Genomic DNA, 23311 nt, shown 5'->3' on the forward strand with positions numbered 1-23311 from the left:
CAACCAAGCCAAATGGACTGTCTCTTTCCAGTACTAATGAAATATAAGCTTTGGTCATGCTCTTCGGATCTCCTTCTTCCATTAAGTGCCAATATCTATCTTCAAGCACCTTTAGCTGTTTTCCTATGATAAAACATAGAACATAGAACATAGAAGGATACAGCGCAGTACAGGCCCTTCGGCCCTCGATGTTGCGCCGACCGAGTCCTACCTAACCTATACTAGCCCAATAACTTCCAAATGCCTATCCAATGCCCGCTTAAATGAACATAAAGAAGGAGAGTTCACCACTGATACGGGCAGGGCATTCCATGAACTCACAACCCGCTGTGTGAAGAATCTACCCCTAACATCTGTCCTATACCTACCACCCCTTAATTTAAAGCTATGTCCCCTAGTAACACCTGACTCCATCATTGGTAAAAGGTTCTTAGTATCTACCCTATCTAAACCCCTAATCATCTTATACACTTCTATCAGATCTCCCCTAAACCTTCTCTTCTCCAATGAGAACAGCCCCAAGTGCCTCAGCCTTTCCTCATAAGATTTTCCTACCATTCCAGGCAACATCCTGGTAAACCTCCTCTGCACTCGTTCTAAAGCTTCCACATCCTTCCTATAGTATGGCGACCAAAACTGCACACAATACTCCAGATGAGGCCTCACCAGAGTCTTATACAACTGCAACATGACCTCAGGACTCCGGAACTCAATTCCTCTGCCAATAAAGCCCAGTACACCATATGCCTTCCTCACAGCACTATTTACCTGGGTGGCAACTTTCAGAGATCTGTGTACATAGACACCAAGATCCCTCTGCTCATCCACACTACCAAGTAGCCTACCATTAGCCCAGTAATCCATCATCTTGTTATTCCTACCAAAGTGAACGACTTCGCACTTAGCTACATTGAATTCCATTTGCCACATTTCCGCCCAGCTCTGCAACTTATCTATATCCCGCTGTAACCTACCACTTCCTTCCTCACTATTCACAACTCCACCGACTTTTGTGTCATCCGCAAACTTGCTTACCCAGCTTTCAAGTCCTTCCTCTAGATCATTTATAAAGATAACAAAAAGCAATGGTCCCAAAACAGATCCTTGTGGTACACCGCTAGTAACTGCGCTCCAAGATGAACATAATCCATCAACTACTACCCTCTGTCTCCTTCCAGCCAGCCAATTCCTAATCCAAACCTCTAATGTATCCTCAATGCCATACCTCCGAAGTTTTAGCATTAGCCTACCATGGGGAACCTTATCGAACGCCTTACTAAAATCCATATACACAACATCTACTGCTTTACCCTCATCCACTTCCTTAGTCACCTTCTCAAAGAACTCAACAAGGTTTGTGAGGCACGACCTGCCCTTCACAAAACCATGTTGGCTATCCCTGATCACGTTATTCCTACCCAGATGTTCATAAATCTTATCCCTTACCATTCTCTCTAAGACTTTGCCCACCACTGAAGTCAGACTCACTGGCCTATAGTTACTAGGGCTATCCCTACTCCCTTTCTTGAACAATGGGACCACATTCGCTATCCTCCAGTCCTCTGGTACTATTCCCGTTGACAATGACGACATAAAAATCCAGGCCAATGGCTCTGCTATCTCCTCCCTAGCTTCCCATAGGATCCTGGGGTAAATGCCATCAGGCCCAGGAGACTTATCTATATTCATCCTTTCCAATATTCCCAAAACCTCTTCCCTGCATATTTCCAGGGCATCCATTCTAATTATTTGTGATTCCATATTCACATCAGCAACAGTGTCCTGTTCCTGAGTGAATACTGATGAAAAGTACTGATTTAATGTCTCTCCAATCTCCTCCGCCTCCACACACAACTTCCCACTACTATCCTTGACTGGACCGATACCTACCCTAGTCATCCTTTTATTCTTGACATACCTATAGAAAGCTTTTGGTTTTTCCCTAATCCTACCAGCTAAAGACTTTTCATGTCCCCTTCTCGCTTCTCTTAGCTCCCTCTTTAGCTCCTTCCTGGCTACCTTATAACTCTCAATCGCCCCTACTGAACCTTCACACCTCATCTTTACATATGCCGCCTTCTTCCCTTTCACAAGGGACTCCAATTCCTTACTAAACCACGGCTGCCTCACAAGGCCCTTTACACCATGCCTGACTGGTACATACCTATCGAGGACACGCAGTAGCTGCTCCTTGAACAATCCCCACATCTCATTAGTGTTCTTCTCTTGAAGCCTGTTTTTCCAATCCACACAACCTAAGTCATGCCTCACTGCATCATAATTTCCCTGCCCCCAGCTATAGCTCTTGCCCTGCGGCGCACGATTATCCCTCTCCATCACTAAAATAAAAGTCACCGAGTTGTGGTCACTGTCCCCGAAGTGCTCACCTACCTCCAAGTCTAACACCTGGCCTGGTTCATTACCTAGAACCAAATCCAATATAGCCTCCCCTCTTGTTGGCCTGTCGACATATTGTGTCAGGAAACCCTCCTGCACACATTGTACAAACACCGACCCATCTAATGAACTCGAGCTATAGCTCTCCCAGTCAATATCTGGGAAGTTAAAGTCCCCCATAACAACCACCCTGCTACCTTCACTCTTTTCCTGAATCATCCTTGCAATATTATCCTCTACTTCTCTAGGACTATTAGGAGGCCTGTAGAAAACGCCTAACAGGGTGACCTCACCTTTCCTATTTCTAACCTCAGCCCAAACTACCTCAGATGGCAAGTCCTCTTCCATCGTCCATTCCACTGCTGTGATACTGTCTTTGACAAGTAATGCCACGCCTCCCCCTTTTTTACCCCCATGTCTGATCCTACTAAAACATTTGAACCCTGGAACGTGCAACAGCCATTCTTGTCCCTGTTCTACCCACGTCTCTGTAATGGCCACAACATCGAAGTCCCAGGTACCAACCCACGCTGCAAGTTCACCTACCTTATTCCTTATACTTCTGGCATTGAAGTATACACACTTCAATCCACCTTTCTGGTTACAGGCACCCTCCTTAGAGATCGCTGCATTATTCCTAACCTCCCTACACTCAAGGTCCTGTACCCTAAAGCTACAGTCCTGGTTCCCATGCCCCCGCGGAGTTAGTTTAAACCCTCCCAAAGAGCACTAGCAAACCTCCCCCCAAGGACACTGGTGCCCCTCAGGTTCAGGTGTAGCCCATCCTTTTTATAGAGGTCCCACCTTCCCCAGAAAGGACCCCAGTTGTCCAAAAAAGTACTATATATTTGCAAATTAAAAACAACAAATGCTGGAGATCATAGCAGGTCAGGCAGCCTCCATGGAGAGGGAGCGCGCTCTGATCTCCAGCATTTGTTGTTTTCAGTACAGATTTTAAAAAAAAATTTGCTCCTATATTTGCAAATTGATGTTTTGATCTCTTTTTCAGGGCAGGCCGCAATTTTGCTGCAAGGTTCAAACATTGTTGAAAAGACAGTGAGGTGCTGCTGATTCTCCTGCAAAAACACTCAAAATAATTGAATTTTTGCTCACTTCATGCAGAGTTGAAAGTGGCATTGCAATGGTTAATCATACATGTGTTCTATGGATAAGGCAGATCACTATTATCTTCAAGGTCAATTAGGGAGAGGAAATAAATACTGGACTTGGAAGTGACACTCACACTCCTGAAACAATATTTTTTAAAAATTCATCACATGACTTCCTCACAAGTATTGAGAACACCTCATCTTACTACTCCTTTCCTTGAGCTGAAAGATCACCAAACAGAGGAACGTAATGTATAGCTACATTATATTGAGGTAGAAATAGCCAAGATCATCATGTGGAAACCTAGATTAAATATGAGAAACTAATTTCAAATTCAATAGTACAGTCTATACTGGATTGTTATAATAGTCCAGGTTCAAATAAGCAGCACAAGAATTTATCTTGTTTCTTCATCTTTTGCAATGGAGACAATTCCTGATACTTATATTAAATCTAATGCTGCACATGACATGTCTGGCAAGGTCTCTATAACAGATCTGCCAAGCAGCTGAATGGATAATGAATTAATGTCACATCCCTATTTGATAATTCAAACCAGGATCAGATAATTCATTTTTCATAGGAAGCTATATATTATTTGTTTCTAATCACTGATTTGGTATAATTATCAAGCAATCAGCTTTTATAAAATGAAAACAAAAGGCGAAAGACTTCTTTGATTTACAATGGAATGACACAGTGTTCTACGATAATTGTTTTTATTTACTTGATTGGGGAAAGGCATTAGTAAGATTTCCAATATCCAAGAGTTAATGTAATATGTGAACTTGTAGTTTCCATTCAACAACATCATAACTTTCAGGGCAAATAGCCCAATTATCAACCAAATCAAACAATAAGGAACTTCAACTATAAGTTATATTCAATGTAAATTTAGTATTCATAAACTTTATGAGTTTAAAAGATTAGAACCCAGTTCTGCACAGAATAATGGCTATCTTCAGTTTGAGTTTATCACCTTTGCAAATTTCTGGTATAATTTATTTTCAGCACTTTCTAAATGGTTTTAACTTCCTAAGACACTGACTACTGTATACTAATGTGACTAGTAAACAGCATTATACAGATTTTTGAAAATCTGTTTCAATTATTTTAAATAATGCTAATCATAAGTGACGAAGTAGACTGATTATTATATTGTGATGAGCTCAATTTCAGTTGCATTAATAAAACTCTTTCATTCTCAATTACATTGGTCAAGGAAGATTTTTCATTGAGGTGCAAAATCATTCAGTGCGTCAATTACATACAAAGCAAAACATATTGGCTTAACTATTTAAGTGGAACCTGCAGATTAAAATCTTTGCAATTCAAATGATATTTAAAATTGGGAAATCTATTCTCTTGGTTCAGAACTAGTGCGCCATTGGCTGTAATTTTAAGAGCACTGGCAAAATAAATGAACTGGAGATCAGAGAATTGATTTATGATGCAGTGAATTGTTAGAAGCTGAAATATTTGCATTGATAATCATTTCTGAAGCATAGAAGGAAGTTGCTAAAGAAATATAATGTGAAAAATTGTGAGATTATGAGTTAACCTATATTTTGGAATGCACTGACATATTTCATTGTTATGCTGCTGCCAGAACACTTGGTATGTAGGGACAGGCACCCATCTCCTGTGCACGACTGGGTGCATCTCAGAGCTTTTCATGTGCTTTCTTAGTGTTCACTCACTTCTAATTTACTTGGATGTTCACAACATCTTTGCCTTGCCTTGCTGTGCGTTGCTGCCTGATTCAGAATTTACAGTCACATTACTTCTACCTTGCCTTCCCTTTTAGCGCAGACACAAAGCTAGGCAGCTTGTCAGTATTGCCAGTTGTGATCAGTCAAGGGGCTGAACATATTGCTGTACAGCATCATGCTATGTCAATGTTAAACCTGTACTATATGGCAGCAGCTTACACATCAAACACACTAAGTCAACATGGGTCAAGGGTCACTGTTGTGGTAGGGAATTCAATTGGAGGAACTGGAGGCAGCATGATGGAATAGAGGGGACTGCTGTTGGCAGGTGTTGGAATGATATCATTGATCCTACCACAAATAAAATCTCCTACTATATTTGCACCACCTGGTGTGTCCTGCATACATTGGAATAAGATCACCACAGCAAACGTCCATGTACAGATCCTCCTTGTCAGCGTTCTCCACATCCTAATATCTTGAAGACCGTACAAACTGTCTTTTCAGAGTGATGTGCATGCTGATGTCTCACACTACTAATAACTTGTTCTGTTTCTGATATTCCCCACACAGGTTCATTGGAACCATGTCCAATGGAACCAGCCACAGCTGAGGTCATCTTCACCGTGGCCAGAATGCTGCAACAAAGGTTCAGGTAAATTGAGTAAAAATAAATATGTCAGCAAGCTCAGGACCTGCAGCAACCTCCAGCAGATGCTCAGCGGCCATCACATTCAGAAGCCACAGCTGAAGCAACCCTCAAAATGTTCAGGTGGTATAGCAAGCCCAGAGTCTATGGTCCCCAAAACCCTATTCCAAATGAACCAGGTGCACTGCCACTGCAGACTGAGAATGTCCCAAATGTCTCAGAACTAACATCTTTTCCTGATGGCTGTCCAGGTGATAGGTGTCCTAAACTTTTATGGAACTGGCTGTACCCAAAAGATTTAATGTGGGATCTCTCAATTCTGAGCCAACAAATGTTTCAAAGCTGTTATCAATATAATTTGTGACAGATCACACTGCCTAATCTATTTTTTCTGACAAAGTCATGGCTGCAGCCCAGGCAAGAGCTTGCACCCCCTGTATGCAATATGCTGTTGACCATACACATGCTGGAAAAGTGCAGCAGGTCAGGCAGCATCCAAGGAGCAGGAGAATTGATGTTTTGGGCATGAGCCCTTCTTCAGGAATCAGAATTCTTCAGGATTCCTGAAGAAGTGCTCATGCCCGAAACATCGATTCTCCTGCTCCTTGGATGCTGCCTGACTTGCTGCGCCTTTCCAGCAACACATTTTCAGCTCTGATCTCCAGCATCTGCAGTCCTCACTTTCTCCTATAGTATTCCCTGTCAATATTGGGTAAGTTAAAGTCCTCCATAACAACTATCCTGTTATTCTCGCACCTATCGAGAATTATCTTTGCTATCCTTTCCTCAACATCCCTGGAACAATTCAGAGGCCTGTAGCAAACTCCCAACATTTTGAGTTGTAGTTCAACAGACAAGAAACCTCTATCTACTCCTAGAACACACATGCAAATTTTTTCTGTTTTCCACTTATCCTACTGTTCATCACTGAATGTGTTCCAATAGGGAATTGAGAATGACAAGATGCAATGCATCAGAGAGAAAAAGTAGAACTCTCTTGGACAGGATTCTAACATGGTAGGGTGAAAAGACTGACTATTCTGTGCAGAGAGGAAATCAAACAAATGAAGATGTAAAGTCATAATTCACTTACCAATGTGATGTGGTCAGGTGGCCAGCAGCAGAAATAGCTACTAGACTACTTAAGAGCTCCAATCAAGCATGATTGGAATTTTGGTCAAGCTAATTTAAATTCTGACCTCAATTAAAACTGCAGTGAAGACATGTTGTGACCTTAAGTTTCCAAATCAGGTAAATATAATGGTTGTCCCTGGATAGGCTGGCACCGCTATTACCTTATATTTGGCCTGGAGTATCACATGCGTCGCCACTTACACTCCCTGCAATCAGCACTACCCCAGCTCAGGACAACACTCTCACAGACCTGCACAGGACCCCTGCTGTTCTTCATCTACAGAAGAATCCACAAACTCAACAAACAGTTCTTCCTAGCCCTATCAGAGATTAAAGACAACTTATTCCTGATGAAGGGCTTATGCTCGAAACGTCGAATTCTCTATTCCTGAGATGCTGCCTAACCTGCTGTGCTTTGACCAGCAACACATTTGCACCTGGAGTATCACTGTTTATGGCTCAGTGTATACTTCTGAGAGTAATTTACCAGCAAACTCCATTGGCTGGGATTGAAGAATGTGATCAGGTTTTGATCAATTTATTGGCTGTGTTCCAGAGATCTTTCTGGAAATAAACATTTTACAGATTAAAGGAATTTTCCCAGAGGAGAAGTCTCCTAGACATGAGAAAAAATGCCATCAAGTAATATTCAGTGAGGCAAAGAACCATGATGCAAGACCTACATGGAGAACAAAGTTGGCCACTTCACTCAAATCAAGGTAGTATTTGATTCAAGGAAAACTTACTGAGTTAGAGTTAGAATTAAATGTATTAAGTTAAAATAATATGAAATGAAGTTAAATGGAGTTAAATTTGAAGTGAAGTTCGATCAAATAGATAGTAAATGAGGCAATGAATTTTTTTTATATTAGGCATTGGTATTTAAAGAGTTAAAATAAAGAAGGGGGGGATCTAAGATGATCACACTGCAAAGCTTCGCATCGCAGCAGGAGCAGGACAGTCCTTTAACCCACCCAACCCAGGTCATCAGGATTTCTTGGGGTGTTGGAAAAATTGTGGAGCCCCAAGAAACATTTAAAAATTGACTTATCTGTATTTTCAGCTGTCCAGAAATGCTTAAAAAGGGAGGAGGAGCATCTGAGGCCAGGCCTGCAGCTCAGCCTGCAGCAGCCTCGAAGCAGATTACTCTCCAGGACCTAGTGAACCAGCTCTCGAAATCTCGCGAGATGTTGGGGAAACAGATTGAAGAGAAGCTGGCTCCAGTCTCTCTCATGCTGCAGAAGCATGAGCAGCAGCTGGGAGACCTAGAGAAGAGGACGGATGAGGTGGAGCACAGGGTCACACTGGTGGAAGCTGATGCCAGTTCATTCAAGGAAGAGATCCAAGCCCTGAAGATGCAGGTTCGTAATTTGCGTGACTAAATGGATGATCTTGAAAACAGGGGCAGGAGAAAAAAAACATCCGGATCATCGGTCTACCTGAGGGTAAGGAGGGTGAGCGGCCTGTGGAATTTCTTGAAGATTGGCTTCCAAAATTCCTTGACTTGGAGACTGGCATGAGAGGATTGAAGATAGAGAGGGCTCACCAGGTCGCAGCACAGAGGTTGGGTCTGAGACAACGCCCTCGTCCTTTCCTGGTGCGGTTCCATCATTACCGGGATAAGGAGAGAGTCATAGAGGCTTCCAGACTCCAGGGGAATGATCCAAAGGCCCTAATTTAAGAGGAATCTAAGATCATGTTTTTTCAGGACTTTTCAGCAGCAGTGATCCAGAAACTAAAATCATATGATGGTGTCAAGAGAAGATTGAAGGAGCTTGGGATTCACTACTCCCTGAGATATCCGGCAATGCTTCGGATCACCTTAGATGGATCCATGCATCTCTTTGACACATCGTAGAAGACAACCTTGGGTGGGTTAAAGGACTCTCCTGCTCCTGCTGCGATGCAAAGCTCTGCAGTGTGATCTTCTCAGATCGCCGCCATCTTAGAGCCCCCCCTTCTTTATTTTAACTCTTCAAATACCAATACCTAAGTTAAACAATTGTAGTATGTTTAAATATTGTTGCTTGGATATGCGTTTATCATTCTATGAAAGAAATGGAGGAAATCTGGTTGGAGCTTTGTTTTTCCCCCTTTTTTCCCCCGCTATCGATAATAATTTGGTTCAAACTATGTCTTGCGGTAGTTAAGATGTACATTTTAACTTTCTAAGTTAGGACATACCAAAGGATGAGTGGGGTATTTATTCCCCCCTTTCTTAAATAATTTTTTTTTTATTCATATTGATATTATATGGAGTGTTTATTCTTTTTAGCTTGTGCTTGTGGTGCGGCTCTAGCTGGGAGAAGTGAAGGTGGTTGAGATGATTAGATGCCTATTTATGGGCAGTTCGGGATGTGTAGTTGCCCCCTCTGGGCAGGAGATGAGTTCCCCTACTCGGCGCTATTGGCGCTTTATATGTTGGCTTGTTTTCTGGTTTTTGTTGTTTTTTTATTTTTAATAATTTTGTATGTTTGTTAAATGAAGTGGTTTTAGTTTATGTAATTTATAGATTTGATAGATCATGTGACACTAAAGCTCAGCAATTTTTGGTTCAGGTTCCTCCTCTCTGGAATTTAAATGTAATTGCAGAAAATTATGGCTAATGATTTGCTTAAATGGTGTACCTGGAATATCAAGAGACGTCACTCACCAATTAAGAGGAAGGAGGTACTCTTGAGTCTTAGAAAGGAGAAGGTGGATATTGCTTTGTTACAGGAGACACATTTGGATGACAAGGAGCATCTGAAATTACAGCAGAATGGCTTTGACCGAGTTTATTTTTCATTATTTAATACCAGAAGTAGGGGAGTGGCTACATTGATTAGGAAAAATCTCTCATTTAAATTGTTGGAATGTGTTAAAGACACACACAAGAGGTTTGCAATTCTTAAAGCCTTGAAAAATGGGGAAGAATATGGCATTTTAAATGTTTATTGTTCCCTAGCTCATCCTCTTAAATTCTTGGTAGATGCTTTTTCTAAACTGATAAGTCTCAAGTCTCGGCACATCATTATAGGAGGAGATTTTAACTGCCTCATGGACCCACAGGAGACAGGATGCCTCAAGGTCCCTCGATACCCTCTGCACAAACTAAACAGTTATTGGGTTTGTATGGGGAATTAGGATTGGAGGAAGTCTGGAGGTGTCTCCACCCTACAGTTAGGGATTTCACGTTTTTCTCCAATCCGCACAGATGTCACACGAGGATAGATTTATTTTCTGACCCCTGCAATAACCCTGGATCTGGTGGCATCCTGTACGATTGGTAATATTGCCATCCCTCTGATCATGCTCCAGTGCACCTCATGTTTAAAATTAAGGATTCAAGGTACTGGTGAATGGACCCCTTTATTCTCATGGACAGCAAGTTTCTCTAGGGAATTTCGGGCATTCCTAGACATCAACATAGGCTCAGTTGATAGCTCATCTGTTTTCTGGGAAACTGCCAAAGCTTATGCCAGAGGATTAGTTATTGCATATTCCACAAGTAGGATGCAGCAGGAGGGTGAGCAGCAACGTCTCCTTGAAGCACGGTTGAAGGCAGCCGAGAAGGCCTATTTTGACAGACCCTCGTTGGTCAAATGACAGAGGATTACGGCACTGTGGTCTGCACTAAATTCTGTGCTCACGCAGACGGCAAAGAAGATCTGGCTTTTGCAAAGCAGAGGTTATACGAGCATGGTGACAAGCCAGGCAAATACTTAGCATACCTTGCCAGAAAGAGGAGTGCCCCACAAACCATTACAGCGATTAGGGAAGGGTCTGGGAACCTAACATGTGATTCTAAAAAGATTAATATGGCGTTCCAGAGATTCTACTCTAAATTATATCAGTATGAGAATTCTGAGGAGGGGCAAGCCAAAATGGAATCCTTTTAAGAGATCTGATGCTCCCGGGTGTGATTCCCGAACAACAGTCCTTTCTCAATACCCCATTATCAGAGCAAGAAGTGCAGGAAGCTGTGGGAAAGGTGTGGGAATGGAAAGGTGCCCGATCCTGATGGACTTCCCAGTGAACTCTGTAAGGAATTTATAAGTATATTGTCAGGCCCGATGCTGAATATGTTTAATGATTCATACAGTCATGTTTGTCTCCCACCATCTCTGAGAGAGGCCAATATTTCACTTATCCTTAAAAAAGGGAAGAATCCGGAAGACTGTGCTTCACACAGGCCCATCTCGCTCTTAAATGTGGACTTTAAGATTCTTTCTAAGACTCTTGCATTAAGGCTGGAGACTGTGTTACATTCTATTATTAAAGAGGATCAGACAGGCTTCATAAAGTGTCGCAGATCCTCCAACAACGTTAGGAGGCTGCTTAACGTAATTCAAGCATGCTAACAGCAGTCAATACAGGGATTGGTGATTTCTTTAGATGCAGAGAAGGCATTTGACCAAGTTGAGTGGCCGTACCTTTTCTATACTCTAGACCGGTTTGGTCTGGGCGAAGTTTTCATAAGATGGACAAAGGTTCTCTACAGTGTACCTCTCGCTGCGGTCATGAAATGGGGTACGATCAAGCAATTTTAATATTTCTAGTGGCAGCCGGCAGGGCTGTCCCCTTTCACTGTTACTTTTTACGTTGGTGATTGAACTGTTGGCAGAGGCCACTCGTGGGGATCTCAATATATCAGCTCCAGAAGTGGGGTCAAAATTACAGAAGATCTCGCTGTATGCAGATGTTCTAATTTTCTTGACAAATCCAGCAGTTTTAGTCCCTTGCCTGATACAATGCATTCACACGTTTGGTGCTTTTTCAAGGTATAAGATTAATTTTGCTAAATCAGAGGCTATGCCTATGGGTGGTCTTACAAAAGAGTTGGCTTTTGAGTGACTATAGATTCCCATTTAGGTGGTCACAGAGGGGGTTTTGTGTATTTGGGCATATTCATTATTCCAGTTCTGGATTGGCTGTTCAAAGCCAAATTTTATTCAATTATTTGAAAAAATTAAACAAGATCTCCAAAGATGGGAGGCACTCAGTCTCCTGGTTGGGTTGGATAGAGCTTATTTAGATGAATATTGTCCCTCGTTTGCTATACGGATGCTCCCCCTGATTTTCAATAAACAAACGCTCAGGAGACTGAACAGTTGGTTCAGCTCCTTTATCTGGCATTATAAACAGCCCCTCATTAAATTAGCCAAACTGAAGTTGCCTCACAGATTGGGGAGAGTAGACCTTCTGGACATTAAAAATTACCAATTAAGCTCGCTTTTGACCTATGTAAGTGATTGGGTTTGTGGGGACCCTCTTTCAATGTGGGTAGATATCGAAGTCTCCCAGGCAAGGTGCTCCCTTACCAGTTTACTGTTTTTGGACAGGGTGAGGACAGTTAGGGAATATTGCCATAACCCAATAGTCATCAATACTGTTAAAGCATGGAGGGCAATTCGGCAGAGGGAAGGTAATATTAGCAAAACATCTTTGTTACACCTTTAGTGGGTATGCCGAGTTTTCAAGATAGATTCAAGATTTAAATGTTGGGCAGCTAGGGGTATATCTTGCATGGGTGATTTATTTGAGGGAGATGTAATGATGTCCTCCGATCAGTTAGTATGGAAGTACGAGTTACCTAATAGAGACCTCTTTCGTTTTTTTCAAGTTTGGGATTTTATCCAAAAAAAACGACCATACTTTTGACTGATCCCTACAAATCTGACATAGAAAGAGGGGTACTAAGGGCTACGAGTACACAATTTGTCAATACTCTATATCACCAATTGGGGGGTGCCACCTCAGATGAGTCTGATCAACTCTGCAAGATGTGGGAAAGAGAGCTGGGTGTTGAAGTTTCTTCAGAAGCATGGGAGGATATTTGGGAGAATGCAAGGAAGATATCAATTTGCAATAGGACCCATGCTTTACAGTTGAAGATTCTCCACAGGGTCCACTTAGCCCCAGACCATTTGTCAAAATTTAAACCAGGGGTATCTTCAGCATGTCCCAAGTGCAAGGTCTGTATGGATACTCTTACCCATTGTCTTTGGTCTTGTGACAGGCTTCAAACACATTGGAGCGCTGTGGTGGGTGCAATGGAGAGGATTTTAGGTGTAGGGGTGGAGAAGGACCCTATTTCGCTCCTTTTATATTTCCTGCAGACTCACATAATGCAAAACTTTTCAATATTCTTACATTCTGTGCAAGGAAGAATATCTTGCTAGGTTGGATATCAGAAAACCCCCCAGGCCTGTCGGGTTGGCGGAAGATTGTTATGGAGCATACTCCGCTGGAATTTCTCACAAATATGGTACACCACAAAACTGAGAATTTTTACAAGACATGGCAACCCTTTTTGAAATACCTGGACACAGATTTATCTGCCACACCAACAAGGGCTTTTATATAGCTGTAACGATTGTGTTTCATGAGTCCAATATCCAGGGAGGAGGAACTGTGAATGTATGAGTGTTTTGTTTGGCTGGGCTGAGTTATTACTATTTATTTGTTTGTTGTTAGGTATTTATTTAGTTAGTTAAATAGCTAGTTTAGGTTTTTTTAAAATTTTATACTTCTCTATATATGTTTATACATTCGTATAGGAAGGTGGGTTGGGGAATATTTTTTATTATTTGGGTTTAGTTTTGTACTATTTTTGTACTGTTTTGAATTGCATTGATTTGTATTTGTAGTAATATTTAAAAATCTATTTTTTCTTAATAAAAATATATTATAAAAAGAAGGGTTTGTTTAACTAAGTTCTGAGGCTTTTCCCCACCTTTGGTATTTCTCATAAGGGAATATACAGGTAACAGATTGGAGTACTTCTTTTCAGGCAATAGTGAGATTCTATCTTCCTTGAAAGGTCACCCACGCTATGTCTCATCAGAAGCTTCTAATTTTTGATTTCCTCCCACTTCATGTGGTGTGAAGTGATTGACCTGGGAGAAAGCAGGGCTTTGAATATGGCACCAGCAGCAGAAATCCCAGACATTCCGGAACACTGGTATGTACTTCTACCACTGGTTGAGCATACAATAGTGAAGGTGCAGCACCATAGAGACCTGGTCCATGGATGTAGGCTTGCTCACTGAGCTGAAAGGTTCATTTTCAGACGTTTCATCACCATACTAGGTGACATCCTCACTGACCCTCTCGATGAAGCCTCAGTGAAGAGGTTACCTAGTACGGTGATGAAACATCTAAAAATAAACCTTGCAGCTCAGTGAGCAAACCTACATCCAGATTCTCAACCTGAGCTACAAATCTTTTCAAAACTTGCTAACGTGGTCCATACATAAAGAGGTGAGCAGCAGAGAATTGAATGAGATCATAAGATCATAAGACACAGGAGTGGAATTAAGGCCATTCGGCCCATCGAGTCCACTCCACCATTCAATCATGGCTGATGGGCATTTCAACTCCACTTACCAGCATTCTCCCCGTAGCCCTTAATTCTAACAAGATAACTTGTTAGAGCTCACTGAGAGAAACCCTCCGTGAAACTCCCTAAGCTGACATATCCCACGTTTGATACAAATCCAACTTACATTCCAAGGAACATATTGGTCTCCCGATTCTTCCAATGACAATTTACCAACTCTCACTTCTTTGCGTTGAAGTTCACGTCCCAACTGTGGTCCCGTTCTACAAAATTATATATACCTTCTTCCAGTTTAACACAGACCTTCTCTGTGTTAATGAGGTTTAATTTTATGTCATCTAAAAATTTTGAAATAGTACTCAAACTCTTAAGCCCAAACATCGATGTAAGTGGTGAACACCAGTGGTCCTTGTTTAACTCCCTAATCAATCAATACCTATTTTCCAAAGGTTGACATGTCTAACTAACTTTAATCTCTACTATTGACTTTGTTTTATAGCCAACTTGCTATCCAGTCTTCTACATGCCCCTTGACTCCATGCGTTTAGATCTGAGTTATTATATTGTAGTTTATCAAAAACCAACACATTATTTCAGTATCCTTATCAAAGCTTTCAGTTATTGCTTCAAAGGCTTCAATAAGAATGATGAAACATGCCTTATCTTTTAAAATCCATGCTACATTTTAATTTATTTTCATTTTTACATGCTCAATTTTTTTTCGAGTAAGAATATTATTAACTTTCCCACAACCAAGGCTAAGCTAATTGGTCTATCATTCCTTGGACTTGTTCCATTTCACATTTAAACAAGGGAATCACTAACTCTCCACAGTGCTGCTCTCTCATCCAGACCCTTTCAGCACAGCTGATGTGTTCTCAAAATGATGGTCAACCTAACAGTAGTCACACAAAATTCAATGACAATTGTATAAAAACACTGGAAAGCAAAAGCGATGTAGATGTAGTCAGTCAAATGCACACTTCTAAGCAAATTAAGTCAATCTTCTGAAGAGATAAAGCCATTTTAAAAATCCTTATTTGAGTTGTGAAACCACTGAGTACTGCAGAACAAACACAGTTCATTGTTTTGAAATGCCTTGATAGATATTTAAGGTGAATCATAAAAAAAACAGAAAGGCCTAAATTCAACATTGTGCATTTATCTTAAGGTGTAAAGTAGGCAAAACAACTAACTAATATACAAAGGTGCTAATACAGAAACTTGATAAACACAGAATTGGGCCAAATCAATCCTTTTATTGGTGACCCTGACAGAGTAGGTTTAATATTATGTCCCTTCAGTTTCTAATTTTACATTTGTTTAGACTAGTTGAGGTTTGTGATTTGTGATGTTACAAAGGGATGGTCTCAAAAACAAATTTTAAATTTAAATTTATAACATTCATTGATGTTTTATTTTGTTATAGGACATCTTTATAGGGCTGTGTCTTGTTAATTTTGTTTTTTGTGGTTTGTCTGATTTCAAAACAGTAGATTGGGGTGACAAAAGACTGCTTTGAAAGAGGCTCCAAATGTCATTTGAATATGGAGCAGCCGTGAATTTGAATTAGAATCCCTACAGTGTGGAAACAGGTCTTTCGGGCCAACAAGTCCACACCAACTGCCAAAGAGTAACCCACCCAGACCAATTCCCTATCTTACCCCTAACTAATGCACCTAATTGACACATTTCTGAACACTATGGGCAATTTAGCATGAACAATTCACCTAATATGCATATGTTTGGATTGTGGGAGGAAACTGGAGTACCCAGGGGAAACCCACAGAGACACTGGGAGAATGTGCAAACTCCACACAGACTGCCACCTAAGGCTGGGTCCCTGGCACTGTGAGGCAGCAGTGCTAACCACTGAGCCACCATGCTGACCCTAAACACTTGCGAACCCCAAAGCTATACCTGGTCAGTGTGGGGATTGAACCTACAACCTTGGTGTTATTAGCTCAGATAACTAGAGCCTGGTGCTAATAAGTTTTTCATTGGACTTAAACATAGCACATCCTGAACAAGCTGCAGCAACATATCAAGCTATCCGCACAAGTGACAGTGGTGGGATTCAAACCTATGTCTCCTTCAAGGACTGGAACCTTAATCCAGTGCTTTAGACTATTCGGCCATGCTACCAGCTGCCAATAGCTTCTACTAGCTCCACAATGCAATCTATGATCATTGCCAGTCTGTCCACTAGTAGATCCTTCCCATCCAACCCTTTCTTCCATTTGACATCTCACAATGCCATTCCACCCAGTGAAATTTACCCTTGGGCAACAACTCCATTCAGTGCATTATTGGTTTCACAGTACACCTGAATAGTTAGAAGGCTGTTTGGAATTATAATTTTGTGATGAATTCAGTTCAGTCCTCTGCACTTATCTGTACATGCAAAAAAGCAACCATGATTTTAATTATATATTGTTAGAGTTGTGCCTCAGAGTGGTATCAGAGTATATGGAACAAATAGAGTTGAGATGCCAGTCAACCATGATGTCATTGAAAGGGCAAGCAAACTCAAGTGACTGAACAGGCTACTCCAGTTCCTGTGTTCTAGAAATATATGAGATTTTGTAATTTGTCAGAAATGTTACCCTAGCTCTTTAAAATTTAATATGTTTGAATAGGTGTAATTAAAAACATGCTCTGCATTATTATTACACAGCTTGAAGGATTTCGCAAAAGGAAGATGCATTCAATTTCTGAGATGCAGTGCAATTAGAGCACAGGATTTCAGCAAGAAATAAAATGTAACCTTCCAGTCCGGTGAACCCCTGAGCAGAGACAGCTCACTGCAAGGGAGAGTAAAGATCAGATATGACAATGAAGTCTGCTATTGTCATGTCACGTTATCTGCTTCTGAGTAGCAGAATAAGAAGGGCTTTAGAAGTAGATTACAAAGACCTGCCATCTTAACAACTGAGATGGGACTTAAAATTAATTTCAATGGAGGGTATCAATTCTTGGAAATCCTGATATCCAAAAGTGTAAGTAACAATGTGATGCAGATTATTAATTATTTTGTGGCTAACCCCTCCAAAAGAAATCTCAAGTTTATGCAATCACATTTAAGGAAATTTTCACATTTTTTGGCTAATGAGGCATTAAATATGTTGCAATAAAGATACTTGTTTACAAAATGGGAGAAGGAAAATTGCATTTTCAACCTATGTATATTCAAAGCAGTGCTGAATAAGATTTAAGTAACAACTACACTAAAGCTACAATAGATCAATTTGCCGTAACTTAGTAAGCATTTTTATAATAATAATCTCCAGTTTTCTTTCAAAATCAGATTGACTATCTGATATGGCTGATTGAAATCCAAATGATTAATATGCAGTGTAATGTGTTTATTAAATGTTTCTTAGAAGAAAATGACCCAACAGTCTAAATTCTACTTCTGTTAGGGATCATTAAACACAGTGTACATCATTGGCAATGAAGAGAAATAAAATCTAAGGCAATCTATTCATCCTCTTTATCACCAACCAATTAAAAGAAATTTCAACCAAACTTAATGAAAAAGGAAAATCATTCAAAAAGTATACTCACTGTGGCGAGCTCATCAAACTTGCCAAAGAGTTCATTTAAAAGCTTGACTAGTTCCTGTGCAGTGCACTGTGAAGCCAAACTGGTGAAGCCCACAATATCCGCAAATAAAATGCTGAGGAAGGAGAAATAAATTAAATGTAAGTCCTATTTTGCCAAATAGCTGCAAAAAAATGACTAGGTATGACAATGAAGATTTAACATAATGCCAAGAGGACTGTTCGACCTCCACCCTGGATCTTTGTAATATAGAGATTACATTAGGTGGTTAAATTTTGTTTTGTGTGCCAGATTATCAATGTTGTAGCATTGAGAAAGGGGGCAGACACATACACCTGCTTGCCGTTTGCTCGTCACTTATTTTTCTGATGCACCAGCTGGAAGCAGCTTCATCCAACTGTATCTTCCACTGCCCTGTAACTGAGCTCATGTGAATCCAAATTGCAATCATATAATGGACAGTGAGGATTGCAGGATGCTGGAGTTTAAAGAGAATCTTAAAAGTAATGAAGAGAAGATTCAGACAAAACATTTAGACCACAACATTTTCCCTTAATCTTCTGTGTATTGTTTCCTGCTAGCTCTCAATGGTTCACAGTGAGGTTTTGTGCAAACTGTTTAAATTTACTTTTCCCACCTCATTACTTTTGGTGTCTATATGCTTCACATTGCAAATCCCTTGTCTGAGTATTCTTGTATGATTCCATTGTGCTTCAATTGGTACCTACTCTTTACCACTTCAAATTGAGTTACTCAAGTCGAAAGAAATCAGGTCCCACATTGATTTTATGATTTGAATCAAAATAAATATTTTTTTTAAACAAAAGTCAAAAACAAATGGATATTGTGTGTAGTAGAATTGGTATTCATGAATAGCTCAGACTAGAAAAGTTCATTTTTTGCTCATTATCACTTAATTTATGGAGTACACAGAAAATCTATTTAACTTGTGTGATAAAATGTTATATGAACAAATTCTCTTCATAAAAGCAAAATAATGCAGATGCTGGGAATTTGAAACAAGCATAGTAAAAGCTAGAAAAATTCAGCAGGTCTGGCAGCATCTTAGGAGAAAGGGACAGATCATGTTACACTTGAAATATTAACTTGGTTTCCACAGATGTTGCCAAACGTGCTGAGTTTCTCCAACATTCTCCAAGCTTGAACAATTTCACATTTCATTGAAAATTGTGTTTTTTGCTTTACAAACTGGAATGTTATTGTGCACATGGCTGACCTCTCATAAAAAAGCAAAGTATAGCCTGATAGGTCATCACCAGTTAAAAACTTGTTAATTGTAAACTTAAGAGCTATAAAATATACATTTAAAAATCAGTCCTCCTTTCAATGTAGTTATCTTTTCTACAACTGTAACTTTTGTTTTCCAGCTTAAGTTCACAGTTTTGCCAGTAAACAGGTGTTCAGTGCTCATGGCTTTGGGTATACAGCCATTATTCATCCCATGCACATAACTGAGCCAGTGCAGAATCAGTGCCTTTATATTATTGGAGCAGACCAGGCTCCCTAAAATTGTTTCAAGTAGCTTTGCTGGCTGGTTTGAACAGGTGCAAAGTGTCTATTCCAGGAGTAATGCGGCTGGCCTAACCGCTTGATTTTAAACAAAACAGAATTTATTTACAAGGTTACCGAATGAAACAAACAAAATAGAACAGAATACGGAATAACTTAACTTCTCCGAAAACCCAACAGGTTATACTAACTTAATGATGCTGTTCCCAATACTTGCAACAAACCCCAGAAACACAAAATGTAAAATCAAACACAGGCTCTTATAGGAGAGATGTCAGAGAGAAAGGACTAGCATGGACCTGCATATTTGGGCCCAGCAGTTTCAAAACTACCCGCCTGCTTGCTTTCAGTGAATAGCCAGACTGTCCAAAATCAGATCAAACCAGAGAAAAACTGAGCTGGGAGAACTGGCTGCTCCCCTTTCATTGTATAAGCATTTTTTTAAAACTTGAAAGGCTTTTGCACGAGGCAGTATCTATTCGCTATAATCAAACTCGCCCCAAAACCCATCCAAACCCAGACCTTATGTAACCTGTATTGTTACAACCTCTTGAAAGAAAATCCAAGGACAACATAACCTTGTTAAACGAGCAGCATCGTCACAATTATAATAATTGTATGCTGCTGCAGTTCACATATTTCAGAACTTCTGAAATGATTACCTTGTCCTACCGAGAGAAATAGAAGATAAGACTGAGACAGCAAAGGTGAAAACATTTCAGCCTTTTCTCCTTAATCAAACTCTTACTACATTAGAGGAATGCACTAAGGCTGTTGGTTTGTTTCATTCACAAACTGGTCAGTTTTTGATGTTCCATACTCCATAACTCAGCTTCAGCATAATAACCATGCCTTAAAGTATTGGATGATTTGGGTTAAAATGAAAATATTGCTGGTGATTGTGAAGTCTAGATAATTGAAGTTATGAGCAACATCCAACATCCCATTGCTACTGTTGATAAATCACAATATGGCAAAATCCTGGATCATGGCATGTATATTCCTGATGCTGATGGACAAACCAAATTCTTAAAAGGCATGACACTGTCTGTTCATTTACCATTGAAAGTATTCCTCAGCATGACGATAGTGTGGAATAGTCAGTTATAGCAAATATCTGATACAGACTGGGTACATCTTTGTCTTGAATTTCAGGTGAACATGGCAAGCATATCAACAGCTTTGCTCAGGTCATCCATTAAATGTTCAATAACCAGACTTTGCTATGACAATCAGCTTTCCAATTTATCTGAAACCTCCTCAGTGAGGGCTCCCTAGAGTACAATTCAAAGTCATCTTCCACTATCTCTTCATTTATTAGCATTAATGATAGTGTTCCCTAACTGTAGTTTTCAAAACAGTAGTTTTTTTTTAAAACTTGTTAAAAATTTTTTTTAAAATTCATATATTGCTAGAATGCTGAAAGATACCAAATCTATTCAGCAAACTTATAACCAACAGGTTTTGGTGAATTACCTAGCATCTGTTAGACTTTATTTTGAGTGCTGTTAAAACATTGAGTCCTTCCACTCAGATCACTTTTTGTAATTAATGGCAGAGCACATGACTTCAAGGACAAGTTCAACAACATTATATTGGACTTGTACCATTCAACATTTATTGTTTGTTCTAGGTTGCCATATGTTAGGAATACAGAATTGTAAATGATATCTTAGACTGTGTTCCATTTCCTTCTAAGTTCTGTGTGTGAATGCCAGAAAGTACCAGTTTAATAATCAAGCTGAGGAATTTTTGGTTTTGTTAATCTGGCACTCAGTATAGCTGGTATTGATATAAAAAGATGGGATTTCTGCTTTAAATGAAAACAATTCAAATGCTGTAAATCAAGTTGCACACAAGGAAGAAAATGAGATCACAGTCAGTGTTCTGGTAGCTGCATTTGCTAAGAATAGTGTTCAGAGTCACTTTTGGTAACAATCACTTCTCACTGGGGTCAATGCCCTGATCATAGACGTTGCCAGACACTTCACTGAATTTTTTTTTAAATCCCATGTAATTCATCATAGCAGGAAATATTCTGTCTTTTCTCATTTACCTTTCTCAGGCTAGAATTTGAGATGGGACGGTCCTACTTCATGCTCAAATTTCATAATATGTATTTTGACTTAGGGATTCTGGTACGAGTGATGTCAAGTTACTCATAGGACTTTCACTTTTGTAGTAGAACACAATACTGAAGCATAGATGCACATAAGATTCACTGGTTCTGTTTGAATTAAGCAGATAGAGAGAACACATTTTGTACCATTCTATTTTAAACAGTAGAGTGTTCTAATACTTACAACAATATCTCAAGAAATGCAAAGATGACAAGTTTCTGTGTTCAAAGTTTGAGAAAAAATTTGTAGCTCGGGTGCTCGTTGTTGTGGTTCTGTTCGCCGAGCTGGGAATTTGTGTTGTAGACATTTTGTCCCCTGTGTATCTATTTCTATGTTTTACTCACAATGCTTTAAAATGTCCACTCAATGGGCAGTTCTAGCTTCCAGCACTTTCTACAGTTGTGTTTACATTTCTCAATCCACAGTTAGGTTGAACCAATCACACACAATGAGCAACAAAAGTGAAAAAAAAACACAATCAAACAGTAAAGCATTGAACACTGCAGGGTCCTTACAATGGAGCCCACATCTTACTCACATCTTCTGAATTCTTATCCTGCCAGATGAAAGTATAGCCTCACAATGAGGCTGATCTCTTCAAGGAAACCAGGTCAATGTTCAGCCTCACTCATTGCATACTTATAACAGCTGTGCTCAGCCAAACTACCATCAGCAAGTCACCTGTTAGTCATGGGCACAAGGTTCTGACATGCCAGCTGGCAACTTGAAGAGTTGGCATCTTACTTCTTTTCATGTGTTTTTTTTATGGATTCCATCGGTGTGTTGTTTCCATGGTGTAAGCACCTATTGAAACAAATGGACCATTGCAGATCTGCAACTTACCAAGTCATAGGCTGTTCAACCTGGGATGGGCAATGACTGACCAGTGGGATGTGATGATCTATTTCACCACTGGAGCCAGTTCATAATAGCCGGACATATTAGCCAGACATTAATAACATATTTGAAATGAACCCTTTTTTTTGCAGAGAATGGGCTGAATGGCCTGTTTCCACATTGTAGGGATACTCTTCTAGCTATTTTCTTTGCCAATCAGGTTAGACTTACCATATGTCTCCTATGTTGTTAACACTTCAGTGAAAATAGAGAATTCTCTTCAGGGGAAGCTTGGGAAATATTTACAGATAGCCTGGGATTATAAAAGGTTATATTTTCCAGCAGCTTGGTTGCAGGAGGTGCAGGGAAGTTAACATGTTTGGATATTAGTCAGTCTTTGGGCTCCAACTATATTATTTTTGTGAGCCCTTGACCTTCCATTCTTCTGGAGGTATCCACATGGTTTCAGAGCCATTTAGCCATAAATTTATTTCACAAGTACCACTGTTACACATTAATATAAATGTTGTCAAAGCAATTCGCCCCCACAGAAGTGATTTCAATTTTTGAATTTTTCTAATTCCTAGCTGCTGATTTTCCGGAAATCACTTGCGGAATTGTGTAACATTCACAGTATTCCTGGTGTGGATAAGAGTTTTCACTTGGAAAGTTTATGTCAACCCCACCTTCACAATGCTATATCCAGCGCTGAGAGAAATGAACCATCAAGGCCAAAATTCCACTAAAATTAAATTTCTTGAGAGAAATTTTCACTCTCCTACAGAAAAGTGGCTGAATTCGAAGTGAAAAATTTATCAGACTTCATAACATATTGGAATAAACTTTTTGCAGAGAATGGTTTCACACAGAAAAATATACAAATGTATCCTGTGGTTTGCTTTCCCATATGCATGTAATCTTGTTGTGGACACAC

General features: G+C 39.9%; 1 protein-coding gene across 1 annotated transcript in view; it reads right to left on the reverse strand.

Annotated features, from left to right (window-relative positions):
- LOC132816069 (adenylate cyclase type 1-like) overlaps positions 1-23311 on the reverse strand; it is a 294971-nt gene that overhangs the window by 244471 nt on the left and 27189 nt on the right. The window contains exon 4 of the mRNA XM_060825498.1: positions 17894-18005. Coding sequence (XP_060681481.1) covers positions 17894-18005 — 112 coding nt within the window. The remainder of the gene's footprint in view (positions 1-17893; positions 18006-23311) is intronic.

This window comes from Hemiscyllium ocellatum, chromosome 5, assembly GCF_020745735.1.
Source record: "Hemiscyllium ocellatum isolate sHemOce1 chromosome 5, sHemOce1.pat.X.cur, whole genome shotgun sequence".
Classification (NCBI taxonomy): Eukaryota; Metazoa; Chordata; class Chondrichthyes; order Orectolobiformes; family Hemiscylliidae; genus Hemiscyllium; species Hemiscyllium ocellatum.